Source organism: Leucoraja erinacea, chromosome 24, assembly GCF_028641065.1.
Source record: "Leucoraja erinacea ecotype New England chromosome 24, Leri_hhj_1, whole genome shotgun sequence".
NCBI lineage: Eukaryota > Metazoa > Chordata > Chondrichthyes > Rajiformes > Rajidae > Leucoraja > Leucoraja erinaceus.
This window is the reverse complement of record NC_073400.1, coordinates 1148690-1164132: the sequence shown is the minus strand read 5'-3', so window position 1 is coordinate 1164132 and position 15443 is coordinate 1148690. Positions and strand designations below refer to the sequence as shown.

The window sequence follows — 15443 nt, the reverse complement described above, 5'->3', positions numbered from 1 at the left end:
TTGATCCTGAATCTATTGAACATTGGAAAATGATCACCAATGCATCCACTATTTCTAGAGCCACCTCCCTGAGGACCCTGGGATGCGAACCATCAGGTCCAGGGGATTTATCATCTTTCAGTCCCATTAGCCTACCCAATACTATTTCTCGCCTAATGAAAAATCCTTTCAGTTCCTCTACCCCCTTAGATCCTTTGTCCTCCAGTACATCTGAGAGATTGTTTGGGTCTTCCTTAGTGAAGACAGATCCGAAGTACCTATTCAACTCTTCTACCATTTCCTTGTTGCCCATAATAATTTCACCGGTGGACTGACAGGATTGGTGATCAGTTGCTTACAGATGCTGATCCATATAATCCGTATCGGTGACTATTCTTTGTGAAGAATGGTCTCGACCCGAAACGTCACATCCATCTTCTCCAGAGATGATGCCTGGCCCTCTGAATTACTCCAGCACTTTATGTCCTGTCCGATCCACGATAGATCATCATATGGGAAAGATCTCCATATTATCTCCCACTGAATCTGCTTTAGAAAGACAATTGGACAGATAAATGAAGGGTTCATAGAGATATGGGCCAAATGCAAGCTAACAGGACTTGCCCAATATTCCAACTTGGTCGGCACGGATAAGGTGGGGCAAAGGGCCTGTTTCCATGCTCTACGATTTGTATTCACTGGGCCCTTGCCTCCTTAAGAGTGATGCCACCAGACACTTATCCAGTCAAAATATCTAAATATCCATCTATTTATTATCTTTAATCTCTATAAATCTGCATTAATCACACGCTTGTTATATGCGCTTACATTTAGCAATAGGCGTCTAATTTTAGAATATGGAAGAGCTAATGTGTGACATAGTGGAGCTGCTGCCTCACATTATTGGCAGGGACCCGGACAAATGGGGTTGAGAGGGAAGATATATTGGCCATGATTGAATGGCGGAGTCGACGATGGGCTGTATGGCCTAATTCTGCTCCTATGACATGCGTTTAGTCATACAGCATGGAAACTAGCCCTTCAGCCCAACTTTCTCACATCGACCAACCAATCCCACGACCATGTGTTTGAAACATGGGCAGCATCATGTTGCAGCAGGAGAGTTGCTACCTTACAGCTCCAGAGACTCGGGCTCGATTCTGACTATGTGTGCTGTGTACAGAGTTCATACGTCCTCTCTGTAACCGCGTGGGTTTTCTCCAGGTGCTCCGGTTTCATCCCACACTCCAAAGACGTACAGGTTTGTAGGCGTAGGAAGGAACTGCAGATGCTGATTTAAACCGAAGATAGACGCAAAAAGCTGGAGTAACTCAGCGGGTCTCTGGAGATAAAGGGGTCAGGGGATCGGGAAATAAGAGATGGTGATATAGAACAAATGAATGAGAGCTACGCACTAAAAGAAACGACGATCAGGGAAAAGTGGAGCCCACAATGGTCCATTGTTGGCTGAGGGCTAGGTGATAACGAGTTATACAGATAATTAAACGACAGGCCGACAGTGAAACTAGTACGACCACTAGGGTGGGAGAGGGATGAAACGAGGGGAGAGCACGGGTACTTGAAGCTAGAGAAATCAATATACATACACCTAGCGATGCATTAGCTTTGCTAAACAAATGTAAATTATCCCGTGTGTAGAATTATACTGTACGCTGGTCGGCACGAACTCGGTGGGCCGAAGGGCCTGTTGCCGCGCTGCATATCGAAAGCCTAAAAGGCTGTCGTCCAAAGACCAAAGCCGGGGTGATATGTGTAGGAAAGAACAGTAAATGCTGGTTTAAATCGAAGGTAGACACAAAATGCTGAAATAACTCACCCTACAGGAAGGCTTCTCTCCAGAGATGCTGCTGCCTGTCTCGCTGAGTTACTCCAGCATTTTGTGTCGATCGGAGTGATGTGTATGTGGGTGATATTATATGGTGGGTTTGAGTAAAGTTCCGCTGGATGCTGACCCTCTGCCAGCAGTTGTCTAATCGCTGCACGAACAGCAGCTTCTAGTTGACAGTGGTGACTATAGCCGCGACCGCCCGCACAAAGCAGCAACCCATTCACTGAGACGTTTGTTTTCATTCTGCATCGCCGGCAATCCAAGACCGATTGAGAAAACCAAGAATAACTCATGGTTTGGGAGGTGCGGCATATTCCCGCTTGGGGAGCTGCTTTCTAAATTGGCAGCGAGCAAGATATCGATGCAACCGTTATTGATCAGCCGATTGCCCGCGGGCTGACGAGGCCACTGTTTGGTGTTTAAACGTTTATTGTACACGATCGCTTCACACTGAGGATTGGGCAGTAGAAGGGAGAGCCGTCCACAGTCACTCGTAGCTTCGCCGTTATCGTTACCCCGGACATTGTCCCAGACCGCTGTCCTTCAGATACGGAGCATCCTGACCTGCCCACCCGTGTCCCAGAGCCGGAGCCCCGGCCGCCAACGCACCCCATCACCCAGATACCTGCCCTTCAGACCGGGAGCGATCCTCAAGCTCCCCCCTCCCAGCGCCGAGTCCCGGCTGCCTCGCCTCTCTATCCCAGGCTGGGATCCACGGTGCCGGCCACACCCTTATCGCCAGACACCTGGCCACAGCTGCAGACAACGAGCCGGCGCCACAACCTCCTGTCGGCCAGGTGAGACGTCTGGCGGGGCGGCGAGAGCTGGATACACACTTGTTGGCTGCGAAGACGCACACGGGACGAAGCCCAGGCGAGCGAGCAGGTGGGGAGGTGGCGAGAGAGGAGAGGGCAGGGCAGGACAGGACAGGACAGGGCGGCCGCGTCTCAGCTCAGCCCAGCTCAGCCCAGCCCACACCGTGTCCTCGCCGCCACTCCAGCGCACCGCCTCGCCGAGAGAGCGCTCCAGCCGAGCAGAGCCTGCGCCCTCTCCCCGGAGACAGAGCCCGCAGTGTGTGTGTGTGTGTGTGTGTGGGGAGGGGGAGCAGTGAAGCGGTGCCTGACCACCCCAGGGAGAGAGCTAGCTCCAGGAGCCGTCCAACACCGCGTCCAACTGCCGCCTGCCTCCCAGCGCCGTGCATTAACAGGTTGTTGAGAGTACGAGAGGCGACAGACAGCGAGCCTCCTTGTCCGAGTGTGAAGCCGAGCCCCCTCTCTCTCTCTCTCTCTGCGCCATCGACCCCGGCCAGCCCCGCTCCGGTAATGTGATCCGGCTGTCAGTGACCCAGGGGACGGACGGGACGGGACGGGACGAGGCGGGGGAAGGGGGCAGGGAGAGCGGGGAACTTTCCCTGGATCGCACTTTGTGGAGTTGGCGAGGAGAGAGGAGCCCGCATGATAAGCTCGGTGTGTGTCTCATCTTACCGGGGACGTAAGTCGGGCAATAAAGCTCCGTCCAAGCCATGTGTGAAGGGGGAGATGCAGAGAGGCGAGACGTGCGAGCGCATCACCATTAACGTTGGTGGCAGCCGGCATGAGACGTACCGCAGCACCCTGCGCACACTGCCCGGTACCCGGCTAGCTGGCCTGGCCGAGCCCGGCGCCGACCGCGACCCGGGCTCCGGACACTTCTTCTTCGACCGCCACCCGGGCATCTTCGCCTACGTGTTGAACTACTACCGTACGGGCAAGCTGCACTGTCCGGCCGACGTGTGCGGGCCGCTGTTCGAGGACGAGCTGGCCTTCTGGGGACTGGACGAGACGGACGTGGAGCCGTGCTGCTGGATGGCTTACCGACAGCACCGTGACGCCGAGGAAGCTCTCGACATCTTCGAGCCGTCCGACGGGGCGGAGAGGGACCCGGAGTCCGGCCACGACCCTGACCCGGACTCTGAGCCCGGCTCCGGCCGCATGCTGGGACTGGAAGCGCGGAGCTACAGGAGACCACCTCTCGCCGGCTGCTGGCGGCGCTGGCAGCCCAGATTGTGGGCACTGTGTGAAGACCCATACTCATCCCGGGCAGCACGGGTAAGGCACGGCACACACACACCCGCTCACCCACACGCTCACCCGCTCACCGACACTTTCTCCAAAGTCTAAATACTCATCATAATAGAGCTGTACAACATCATGAGGGGATAGACAGGGTGGCCACACACAGTCTGATACTCGGGGTACGGGAATCAAGAATTAGTTTGGCTCGCCCAACTATAGGAAGGATGTCATTCAATTGGAGAGAGTGCAGAGAAGATTTACAAGGATGTTGTCGGGACACAGGGAGAGGTTGAGCAGGCTAGGACTTTGTTCCTTGCGATATCTAGCAACTAAATCTTAGCTGTTATATTTTTGTAAAACGGGAAGCGTTGGAGTAACTCAACGGGTCAGCAGCATGTGTGGGATGAATGGACAGGCGACGTTTCTGGTCAAGATCCTTTTAATAGATTGATGGCGTCCAGCTTTCTGCACCGACTCCATCAGTCACCTGAAATGTCGCCTGCCCATACCTTCCACAGATGCTGCATGACACGCTGAGTTCCTCTAGCACTTTGTGTTTTACTCAAGATGTGCATTTCCTTATGTTCCAAGTATTCATGGTTCCAAGTTGAACAGTATAAAACGAGGGCCTCGGGCTTTGAATCTCCCAGCAAATCAACAGGTGCATGTTCCCACACACTGCAGAATGAGTCTTAAATTGAAATAAAAATGATTTAACTTGTCCATAAATAACAACAATTTGTGCAGATGCTAGTCTATGTTTCGAGTGCTGGAGGGAAGGAGAGTGTGTGTGTGGTGTGTGTGTGTGTGTGTGGGGGTGTGGGGGGGGGAGAGAGAAAGGGAAGGGGAAATCAATATCCATACCGTTGGGCTGTTCGCTGGCTAAGCAAAATATACTGTTCCTTCAGTTTGCGTGTGGCCTCACTGACAGCAAAGGAAGCCCAGGACAGAAAGGTCAGAGTAGGAATGGAAATGGGAGTGAAAGTGTTGGGGGACCAGTAAATTGTTATTGCTGAAATGTGTGAAATGTTGCCGCTGGCCTGCATGGCTGCCACCAAAAGCCAAACCTTGGGCACTGGATGTCAGATCCTGTTGTTAAAATGTTTTCACCATTCATTTGGTCTGTACTGGTTGCGTGGGAGAAGGAGCAGATACACGGGTAAAACTTGTGCTCAACTACATACTGTACGTACACCAGGATGGACTTCATTTCATGGGGATGTGCACTGGACCATCATCCTGAACAACTGCTGATGGGAACGCACTCTCCCTCTTCTCTCCAACCTATTCCTCTGACCCCAAGCTTGTAAATGTTGTCCCAAATAATCTAAAATAATGGGGTTTAAAAAGTAGAATCAAAGGCAGCTAGAGGTCCACTGGATTCAGCCTATATTCCTCTAAACCCTTCCTATCCATATATCCGTTCCAATGTCTTTGAAAATAGTTAATTGTGTCCAATTCCACAGCTTCCTCTGGCAGCTTATTCCAGATACGGACTACCCTGTAGGTAGAAGTACTTACTTTGAGTATTGTGAGCATTTCTGGGCCAGCATTTGGAAAGGGTTCAGAAGAGATTCACCAGGATGTTACCTGGGCTTGTGGGCATGAGTTATGGGGAGAGGTTGGATAGGATGGGTGGCTATTCTATGGAGCATAGGAGGCTGAGGGGTGACCTTATTGAGGTGTACAAGATCATGAGGGGCATGGATAAAGTGAATGCTCTGTATTCTTGCCGACTTGGAGATTTCTGAAACTGGAGGGCATCAGCTTAATGTGAGAGGGGAATGATTTAGGAGGGACCTCGGGGGCAACCTCTTCACTCGGAAGGTAGTTCTTATCTGGAATGAGCCACAGAAGTGATACAATCACAACATTGAAAATACACTTGGGTTAGCTGAGCATTGATCGAGGGCCAGAATGGATAGGAAGGATTCAGAGTGACATGGGCCAAATGGGACTAGCCTGGAATGCTAACTTTGTTGGCATGGACTAGATGGGCCAAAAGGCCTGTTTCCGTGCTGTACAGTTCTATGACTCAGCTTGCCGTTACAGTTAATGTAGGGAACAAGACCATATATTTACCTGCAGTGTGCTTACATTATAACTCCAGTGATGCTGCCTCACCCACTGAGTTACTCCAGCATTTTGTGTCTACCTTCAATTTAAACCAGCATCTGCAGTTCTTTCTTACACATGAATTTAATCATTTTGAGCAACTGCTAGACTAACGTTGTCTAAGGAGAATGTTAATGAGTGCATTTTGATTTGGTTTGAACTGTTTACAACCACTTAGTGTTGTTTTTGTCACACTGATGTGGCACTGGTCTAATTGGACTCCGGTTTGTCGGCGCGTATATGGGCACTTCATCCTGAAACTTATTAACCCTTGAATGTTGGCAGATCTTCTAACTGTCTACTGGGTTATGTGAAGGGGAAAGGAAGGAGTGTTCCTGTTCTTAATCATGTCTCCACGACCCCACCATGTTCGAGAGGACTGAAATTACCCCAAATCCCTACCCCAAATCGCTCTTGAGTGAATATATTTCTGCAAGCAAGTAAATCAACCAGCAACATGTTCAGTTCATGCTTCTGAACACAGTTTGTGACTCTGGGTTGGAAGGAGTGGAAATTAATAGTGTTGATGCTCATCCTTGGGTTAGAGAATGGAAATCAGCCAGAGTTCATGTCATGGACCATTGGCCCACTGACCCATTGGAGAGAGGATTCCTGCCAGTGGCCACTATAAGTGGCAGCAGCTGAATGAGGAAACCAGTGATCAATCTTGGTTCATGCTACCGACTGATCCCTGGGATAGAGTCTCGGTAAATCAGCCTGGTTTCTGGCCCTCGATCAATGCTCGGCTAACCCTGGGATCAAGTTGGGCATCGCGCCACCACTCCCATTCATGATCATTGCCCAGACACTGATAGAGGAAAGCAGCCAGGACTCCAGCTTCTAATCACTATTTGCAGCTTTACATACGTTTGCTTCAGCCAAAATTGGACAATTGTGTGTAGTTCAGGCCATCCCATTACAGGAAGGATGCGGATATCTTGGAGAAGTTGCAGAATGCTATCAGGGTTTGAGGATATTAGCTATACGGAGAGGTTGGACAAAGTTGGATTGTTTTCTCTGCAATGCGAGGTTGAGGGGAGACCTGATAGAAGTATCTAACTTAAAGATAGCGGAGTCAGCGGATATGGGGAGAAGGCAGGAACGGGGTACTGATAGGGGATGATCAGCCATGATCACATTGAATGGCGGTGCTGGCTCGAAGGGCCGAATGGCCTACTCCTGCACCTATTGTCTATTGTCTATTATGAGGCATAGATGGAGTAGGCAGACAGCACCTTTTCCCACAGGGTATACATGTGAAAGACTAGAGGGCATAGGTTTAAGATGAGAGGTGAAAAGTATAAAAGTGATGTGCGGGGCAAGATTGGTTTTAATTTTTTTTACACAGAATGGTGGGTGCCTGGAACACACTGAAGTTTAAAAGCTCAGATCATTTCAAAAAAAAAAAGCGAAGTATGTGAGGGAAAAGGTAGTAGAAAGAGTGGGGGATGCAGTGGGTGGGGCGTAAAGTGTGTGTGTGTGTGTGAGGAGTGTGGACTGTGGGACATAGCCACCAACATGGATTAGCTGGGATGAAAGCAAGAAACAAAGAGCTAGATTAACTCAACAGACCAGGCAGCATCTGTGGAGGAAACGATTAGCTTGTTTTGTTTCTGTAGCGTTTAGTTTCGAGCCACCGAGTCCATGCTGAGCATGCATCGCCCGTTCACACTAGTTGTATGTTATCCCACGTTCTCATCCACTCCCTACACACTACATCAAACCTGGGTCTCTGGTGCTGTGAAGCCACTGTACCCCACTTGTTCAATACACCTCGGGGAGTGTGGTCAGTGCTGTGGGACTGTGTTGAGAGGGAGCTAGGAAAATGGCTGGGTCCAAACTAAGAAGAGATGCTGGCAAGTAAATTGTCAGGTTTGAGATAAACGTACAATCTCTCACACATGCCAAAGGAACATGCTGTAAAGGACAAAGGATAATTTAAAGCCTCCACCCAACCAGAACAAAATCCTTAGTGTTCATGAAATCACTTGAACCTCAGAAAATTATTCTGCCTGCCTGTCCCTGAGCACCAGGCAGCTGAGATGGCAGAGGCAGGGTGCAGCTTCAGGCATGGGTACACCAGCACTTCATCGATGGCTGTGATTCTTCCACACTGACATTTACTCACACCTGCAACGGGCACAAGCACCGAGCAAGGCAGTGAAGCAAGCTCCTGGAACACCTTTAGTTGGAAACAATGCCCAAACCCAGGCAATGTGTAACAGGCATCAAGCCTATATTATACAGGTTTAAAAAAAAAAAAAAAAAAATAGATTTAATATTTTTAAATATAAATATTTTTAAGTCTAATCCTTCGGTTTATTTCGGGTGGAGGCAGATACGATAGTGACATTTAAGAACATTGTGGATATGCAGGGAAAGGAGGGATATGGATTATGTGCAGACAGATAAGAGTTGGCCTTGGCATCGTGTTCTGCATGGACATTGTGGCCCAAAGGGCCTGTTCTGGTGCTGTACTGCCTGAAGAAGGGTCCTGACCCAAAACATCACCTATCCATGGTCTCCAGAGATGCTGCATGACCCGCTGAGTTACACCAATACTTTGTGTCTTTCCTCTGCGTTGTCAGGGCTGCCGACATTGGGTGAGAGTTGAGAGTGAGAAATTGCGAGAGACCAAGCCTGAGGGAGCGTAGCGGGAGGGAGGGGGAAGGGAAGGGTGTGGGGGAGGGAAAGGTGTGGGGGAGGGGGGGCCCCCCCTCCCCCCCCCCACGGTACGAAGCTTTTGCATTTTTAAGCTTGAAATTGTGCAATCTGGTGCATACTGTAGCGAGTCTTTTAACTAACACTTGAATGCAATATTTATGCTTTAAATTGGATTAGCTATGAATAAGGTTAGGCTAAATTACATTCCTCAGTAGAGCCAGGCTCTGATCAACAGGTGCAGCACATGAATGATCTTAGTGTATTCATGTATGGAAATCAGATTATAATCAAGCACTTGGCCCATGTTGACCAACCTGGGTCTCACTGCCCATCTGGTACTACTCCTGACCCTGACTCTAGTTGCATACCTTCTCTCATTCCTGACTCTGAGTCCAGCCTTGCATCTGTCCCCCTATTCTATCCTGATCATAGCTGCTTACCTGCTTAGGTTCACAGTGCTGAACACTCCCATTGTCCCAGCTTTGACTGCACACCTAGTACTATTCCAGACCTTGACTCCGGATGCACACTTGTCCTTGCTCCTAGCCCGTCTGCATTGACAATATATCTGGCCCACATATAAAGCCCCATATCTGACCCCCTGGACTTAATCTATTACGTTCAAGTCCACAGGTGCTTAACTAATGCGGTAATCTTTTATGGGGCAATTCACGGACCATGTTGTATAACAATATTTGCTACATCCATTGGCTTCCTTGTTATCTAACATACTAGTTACTTTGTCAAAGAAGTCATCAATTGGTTGAACTAAATTTCTCATCCATAAAATTATACTCACTCAGCTGTATAAGTATTCTGTTACCATTTTAGAAACGTATACAATTATAAAAGGACTGGACAAGCTAGATGCAGGAAAAATGTTCCCGATGTTGGGCGAGTCCAGAACCATGGGCCACAGTCTTAGAATAAAGGGGAGATCATTTAAGACTGAAGTGAGAAAAAACATTTTCACCCAGGGAGTTGTGAATTTGTGGAATTTGCTGCCACAGAGGGCAGTTGAGGTCAAGTCACTGGATGGATTTAAGAGAGAGTTAGATAGAGCTCTAGGGGCTAGTGGAGTCAAGGGATATGGGGAAAAGGCAGGCACGGGTTATTGATAGGGGACGATCAACCATGATCGCAATGAATGGCGGTGCTGGCTCGAAGGGCCGAAAGGCCTCCTCCTGCACCTATTTTCTATGTTACTATTTCTTTCATTTTCCTAACAAACTGTGCTGAAGTCATTTTCATCCCCAATATTTTTAGTATTTTGCTGTCTTTCTCTCAGCTGGGACTTTTCTGAAATGCAAAGTCCAATAACATTTAAGCAATAATATTCTTGAGAGTACATAATATTTTCTGTGGTATTCATAACACAACAATGATAAAAAGATGTTCAAGAAGGAACTGCAGATGCTGGAAGATCGACGGTACACAAAAATTGCTGGAGAAACTCAGCGGGTGCAGCAGCATCTATGGAGCGAAGAAAATAGGCGACGTTTCGGGTCGAAACCCTTCTTCAGACTGATGGGGGGTGGGAGGGGAGAAGGAAGGAAAAAGGGGAGGAGGAGGAGCCCGAGGGCGGGGGGATGGGAGGAGACAGCTCGAGGGTTAAGGAAGGGGAGGAGACAGCAAGGGCTAGCAAAATTGGGAGAATTCAACATTCATGCCATCAGGATTCAAGCTGCCCAGGCGGAATATGAGGTGCTGTTCCTCCAATTTCCGGTGTTGCTCACTCTGGCAATGGAGGACACCCAGGACAGAGAGGTCGGATTGGGAATGGGAGGGGGAGTTGAAGTGCTGAGCCACCGGGAGTTCAGGTAGGTTATTGCGGACTGAGCGGAGGTGTTCGGCGAAACGATCGCCCAACCGCCGCTTAGTCTCCCCGATGTAAATCAGCTGACATCTAGAGCAGCGGATGCAGTAGATGAGGTTGGAGGAGATACAGGTGAACCTTTGTCGCACCTGGAACGACTGCTTGGGACCTTGAATGGAGTCGAGGGGGGAGGTGAAGGGGCAGGTGTTGCATTTCTTGCGGTTGCAACGGAAAGTGCTCGGGGAGGTGGTGGTACGGGAGGGAAGGGAAGAATTGACAAGGGAGTTGCGGAGGGAGCGGTCTTTGCGGAAGGCAGACATGTGGGGGAGATGGGAAGATGTGGCGAGTGGTGGGGCCATGTTGGAGGTGGTGGAAATGGCGGAGGATTATGTGTTGTATTTGCTGGCTGGTGGGGTGAAAGGTGAGGACCAGGGGTACTCTGCCCTTGTTGCGAGTGCGGGGATGGGGGGAGAGAGCAGTGTTGCGGGGTATGGATGAGAGCCTGGTGCGAGCCTCATCTATGGTGGTGGAGGGGAATCCCCGTTCCCTGAAGAATGAGGACATTTCTGATGCCCTGGTATGGAATGTCTCATCCTGGGAACAGATAACCATATAACAACCATATAACAATTACAGCACGGAAACAGGCCATCTCGGCCCTACAAGTCCGTGCCGAACAAATTTTTTTTCCCCTTAGTCCCACCTGCCTGCACTCATTCCATAACCCTCCATATCCCGAGGGCAAATCATCCAATGCTCCTATCCCAATTACTTTTAAATTTTACACTTGAATTTGCCTCCACAGTATCACTGGAAGCTCATATTACACCGCTGAATCTCTCTAGAAACATAGAAAGAAGTTCCCCCTCATGTAGGCCCGGCCCTTCGTCCCTTAATTCTGAATTCATGTCCTCATTGTTGAATCTTCCCTATTCAGTATCCCGAACCTGCTTGTCCACATCAACTCTGTCTATCCCTCTCATCATTTTAAATACCTCTATCAAGTCCCCCCCTTAGCCCTGAACTGGCCTCCACCCTCTAAAGACAGAGAGTTCAGAGATTCTCACTCTCTCGTAGTGAAAAGGAATCCTTATCTCGTTTTAAGGGATGGAGTCTTTACTCCTTAGGGTGGGACCCCTTGTCCTCCAGGACGCCCAAACAAAAGATCTTTGTTTTCCTGCACCTACCAACATGTCCACATTATTAATTTTACGGTTAATATAAGATCCCCTCTCAAATTTGTTCCAATTCTAGAGAGTATCCCAAGTCTTTTCCATCTTTCTTCATAATTTGTCCTGGACATCCCAGTAATCGGCACAATACTATATTCTGCACTCCCTTGATGGCAAGATGCCCTTCCTCAAGACTAAAACTGCAAGACAAATACTCCAGGTGTGGTCACACAAGACCCTGTACAATATCTTTGTCACTCCTTTAAAATATGCTCCCTCTTTGAACAAGCTCTTAAACATCGCATCCGAATCAGTTTCCATCTGATTATACTCCTTGAGGATGCTCATCTATGTGTTCACTGCCTGCTGCATGCCTACCTTCAATGACTGGTGTACCATGACACCCAGGTCTCGCTGCATCTCCCCCTTTCCCAATCGGCCACCATTTTAAAAAAGTCTGCTTTCAGTGAGGTTTTGCCACCAAAAAGTGGATGACCTGACAATAGTGCTACCTCCCATATTTACTGAATCTGCCAAAATGGGTTATCGGGGCCAGCCTATCCAAGTCAGCCTGCAGTCTCCTCGCATCCTCCTCACATTACACTATCCCCCCCCTTAGTGTCATCCGCAAATAAATTGGAGATATTGTCAACTAATTACAAATCCCTCATCCAGATCATTTATATTAGCCAAATAGCTGGGGTCACGAAGTACTGAGCCTTGGGATCCCCCACTATCACGGACAAATTGTGAAAGGACCCGCTTACATCTGGCTGCTCTGCAGTCCGAACCAGGGGCCACAGAACATTTTTGAAAGTGTGGGGGCTGAGCAATCACTGATCACTGGCCATAGGGGTATCTGACGAGGGTGGAGTGACCAAGTGGGGGACTTTTGAAATTTGATGTATTAAAATCATGTTTTGGTGCATTGTAGAAATATGATTTCAATGTTTTTTGTTTGAAGTATTTTTAAGAGGTAACTTTTTAAGTGGTAACTTTTTGCACACAAGGTGGGGGTGTGGAACAAGCTGCCAGAGGAGGTAGTTGAGGCAGGGACTATCCCAACATTTAAGAAACAGTTAGACTGATACATTAATAGGACAGGTTTGGAGGGATATGGACCAAAAGCAGGTAGTGTAGCTGGGACATGTTGGCAGGTGTGGGCAAGTTGGGCCGAAAGGCCTGTTTTCACACTGTCTCGCTGTGACTACATTATACCTCCACCATGCATGAATGCTTCTAAATCAAGTGGTCGAGTTTTATTGCCATATACTCAAGCATAGAAAATAGGTGCAGGAATAGGCCATTCGGCCCTTCGAGCCAGCACTGCCATTCAATATGATCATGACTGTTCATCTAAAATCAGTACCTCTTTCCTGCTTTTTCCCCATATGCCTTGATTTCATTAGCACCAAGAGCTAAATGTAACTCTCTCTTGAAAACATCCAGTGAATTGGCCTCCACTGCCTTCTGTGGCAGAGAATTCCACATATTCACAACTCTGGGTGAAAAATGTTTCTCATCTCAGTCCTAAATGGCCTACCCCTTATTCTTAAACTGTGACCCCTGGTTCTGAACTGCCCCAACATTGGGAATATTTTTCCTGCAATTGCAGTAAGTATAAATCCAGGAGACAATCAGGATGCTTTCTCCAACCACCCCATTTGAAGGCCACTATTTTCCACGCCTTCGTCCCAGTGCTTGGTACCTACTTCCAGCAGCCATTGGTTGTCCTCCAGGATGCACCGAGCTGCAGCCTGGTCCATGCCGGTCACCAGGGTGAATTGGGTGCAGAGACTCTCACGGCAGCGGGGCAACAATGCCGAGACGGCCCGGGACTCTTGCACTGAGGATGCTCCAAGCCAGAGCTGCAGCGAGCGACTCGCCAGCCCGGCCAACACTCGCCAGTCCCGGTTCCCCGTCCGCATCTGCCCCTGCTGCTGCTTCTGCTTCCATCCCTCCCTCCCTCCCTCCCCCTCCCTCCCTCCCTCCCTCCCTCCCTCCCTCCCTCCTTCCCTCACACCCTGGCTCTCCAACACCCACGACCAGGTTGCTCAGAGCTCAGCAGCACCTCGTTCAAAGCCGAAGACATTGAAACATGTCTAGCCAAAAATGTGGGTCCCAGACCCCCCGGTTCCACGCCAATGTACCTCTCCCCTGCCGCTCGCCGGCCTTGCTCATGTCAGCCGCTTCCCGCAAATCCTTAAATTCCGAGGAGCAGGACATGGCCTTACTTTCTGCGCTGGGTGACACTCATTCACTGCCCAGTTGGTCCGTGTCTTTCAATGTAAATTTGCATGCGGACAAGGTGTGAGAATAACGGAGACTATGAATGCTGCTGTCTTGTCAACAGACGCGCACACAAGCAGTCGATATCAATTTTGAAATACTCGGTGATCACAGAATTTCTCACGGCAGAGCGTGAGAAGTTTGTTATCAGCGTGCGAGCGTGAGAAATGGGCAAAATGCCAGCTCTGGCGGTAGTTCTAAACCATGGTGAAGTTAGGCAGATACTGGTGATGGTGGATGGCGAGAGGAATGTCTCAGACCAAGGTTCTGGACAAGAAAGAGATGCCTGGATATAAACGTGGACCAGAGGTTGCAGCTTAGGAAGAGAAGCCAAAGGTCCAAGAGGGAAGTAGAGATTGTAATGAAGTCGGGTTTGGGGGTACAGATGAGAACGAGGCTCAGGCAGAGTGCCATGAGACCATTGATTCCTGTCCTAATACTTGAACCTTTGTTGAATGTAGGCGTGGATCGCAGACACGGGGACTGAGCTAATGTGTGATTGCACTCAGTGGATCTGTGCCAAATCACAGAATTAGTGTTCATTATCTGAGAGCTGTACATATCTACACAAAGTGCGAAGATTGTGCCTATCGGAAAGAAACAGACATTAATTGTATCTCACTATCCAACAATTAGCAGCATTTTTCCTGCTCGGGATCCTACACTGGGTTAAATCCCAAGCTCCTATGGAACTGATTCTCTGGAGAATGAGCTGTTCTGGACCACAACAGTAGCTGTGTGTAAGAAGGAACTGTAGATGCTGGTTTAAACCGAAGATAGACACAAAAAGCTGGAGTAACTCAGCGGGATAGGCAGCATCTTTGGAGAGAAGGAATTGGTGATGTTTCAGGTCGAGACTCTTCTGTTCTGTTCTCATTATAACCATATAACAATTACAGCACGGAAACAGGCCATCTCGGCCCTTCAAGTCCGTGCCGAACAAATTTTTTTTCCCCTTAGTCCCACCTGCCTGCACTCATACCATAACCCTCCATTCCCTTCTCATCCATATGCCTATCCAATTTATTTTTAAATGATACCAATGAACCTGCCTCCACCACTTCCACTGGAAGCTCATTCCACACCGCTACCACTCTCTAAGTAAAGAAGTTCCCCCTCATATTACCCCTAAACTTCTGTCCCTTAATTCTGAAGTCATGTCCTCTTGTTTGAATCTTCCCTATTCTCAAAGGGAAAAGCTTGTCCACATCAACTCTGTCTATCCCTCTCATCATTTTAAAGACCTCTATCAAGTCCCCCCTTAACCTTCTGCGCTCCAGAGAATAAAGACCTAACTTATTCAACCTATCTCTGTAACTTGGTTGTTGAAACCCAGGCAACATTCTAGTAAATCTCCTCTGTACTCTCTCTATTTTGTTGACACCTTCCTATAATTGGGCGACCAAAAATTGTACACCATACTCCAGATTTGGTCTCACCAATGCCTTGTACTATTTTAACATTACATCCCAGCTACTATTATCCCTTTTATCGTCCTGTTTGCC

General features: G+C 48.8%; 1 protein-coding gene across 1 annotated transcript in view; it reads left to right on the top strand.

Annotated features, from left to right (window-relative positions):
* The first annotated feature begins 2792 nt into the window (after positions 1 to 2792).
* LOC129708558 (potassium voltage-gated channel subfamily C member 1-like) overlaps positions 2793 to 15443 on the top strand; it is a 61990-nt gene continuing 49339 nt past the window's right edge. The window contains exon 1 of the mRNA XM_055654364.1: positions 2793 to 3915. Coding sequence (XP_055510339.1) covers positions 3283 to 3915 — 633 coding nt within the window. The 5' untranslated portion in view covers positions 2793 to 3282. The remainder of the gene's footprint in view (positions 3916 to 15443) is intronic.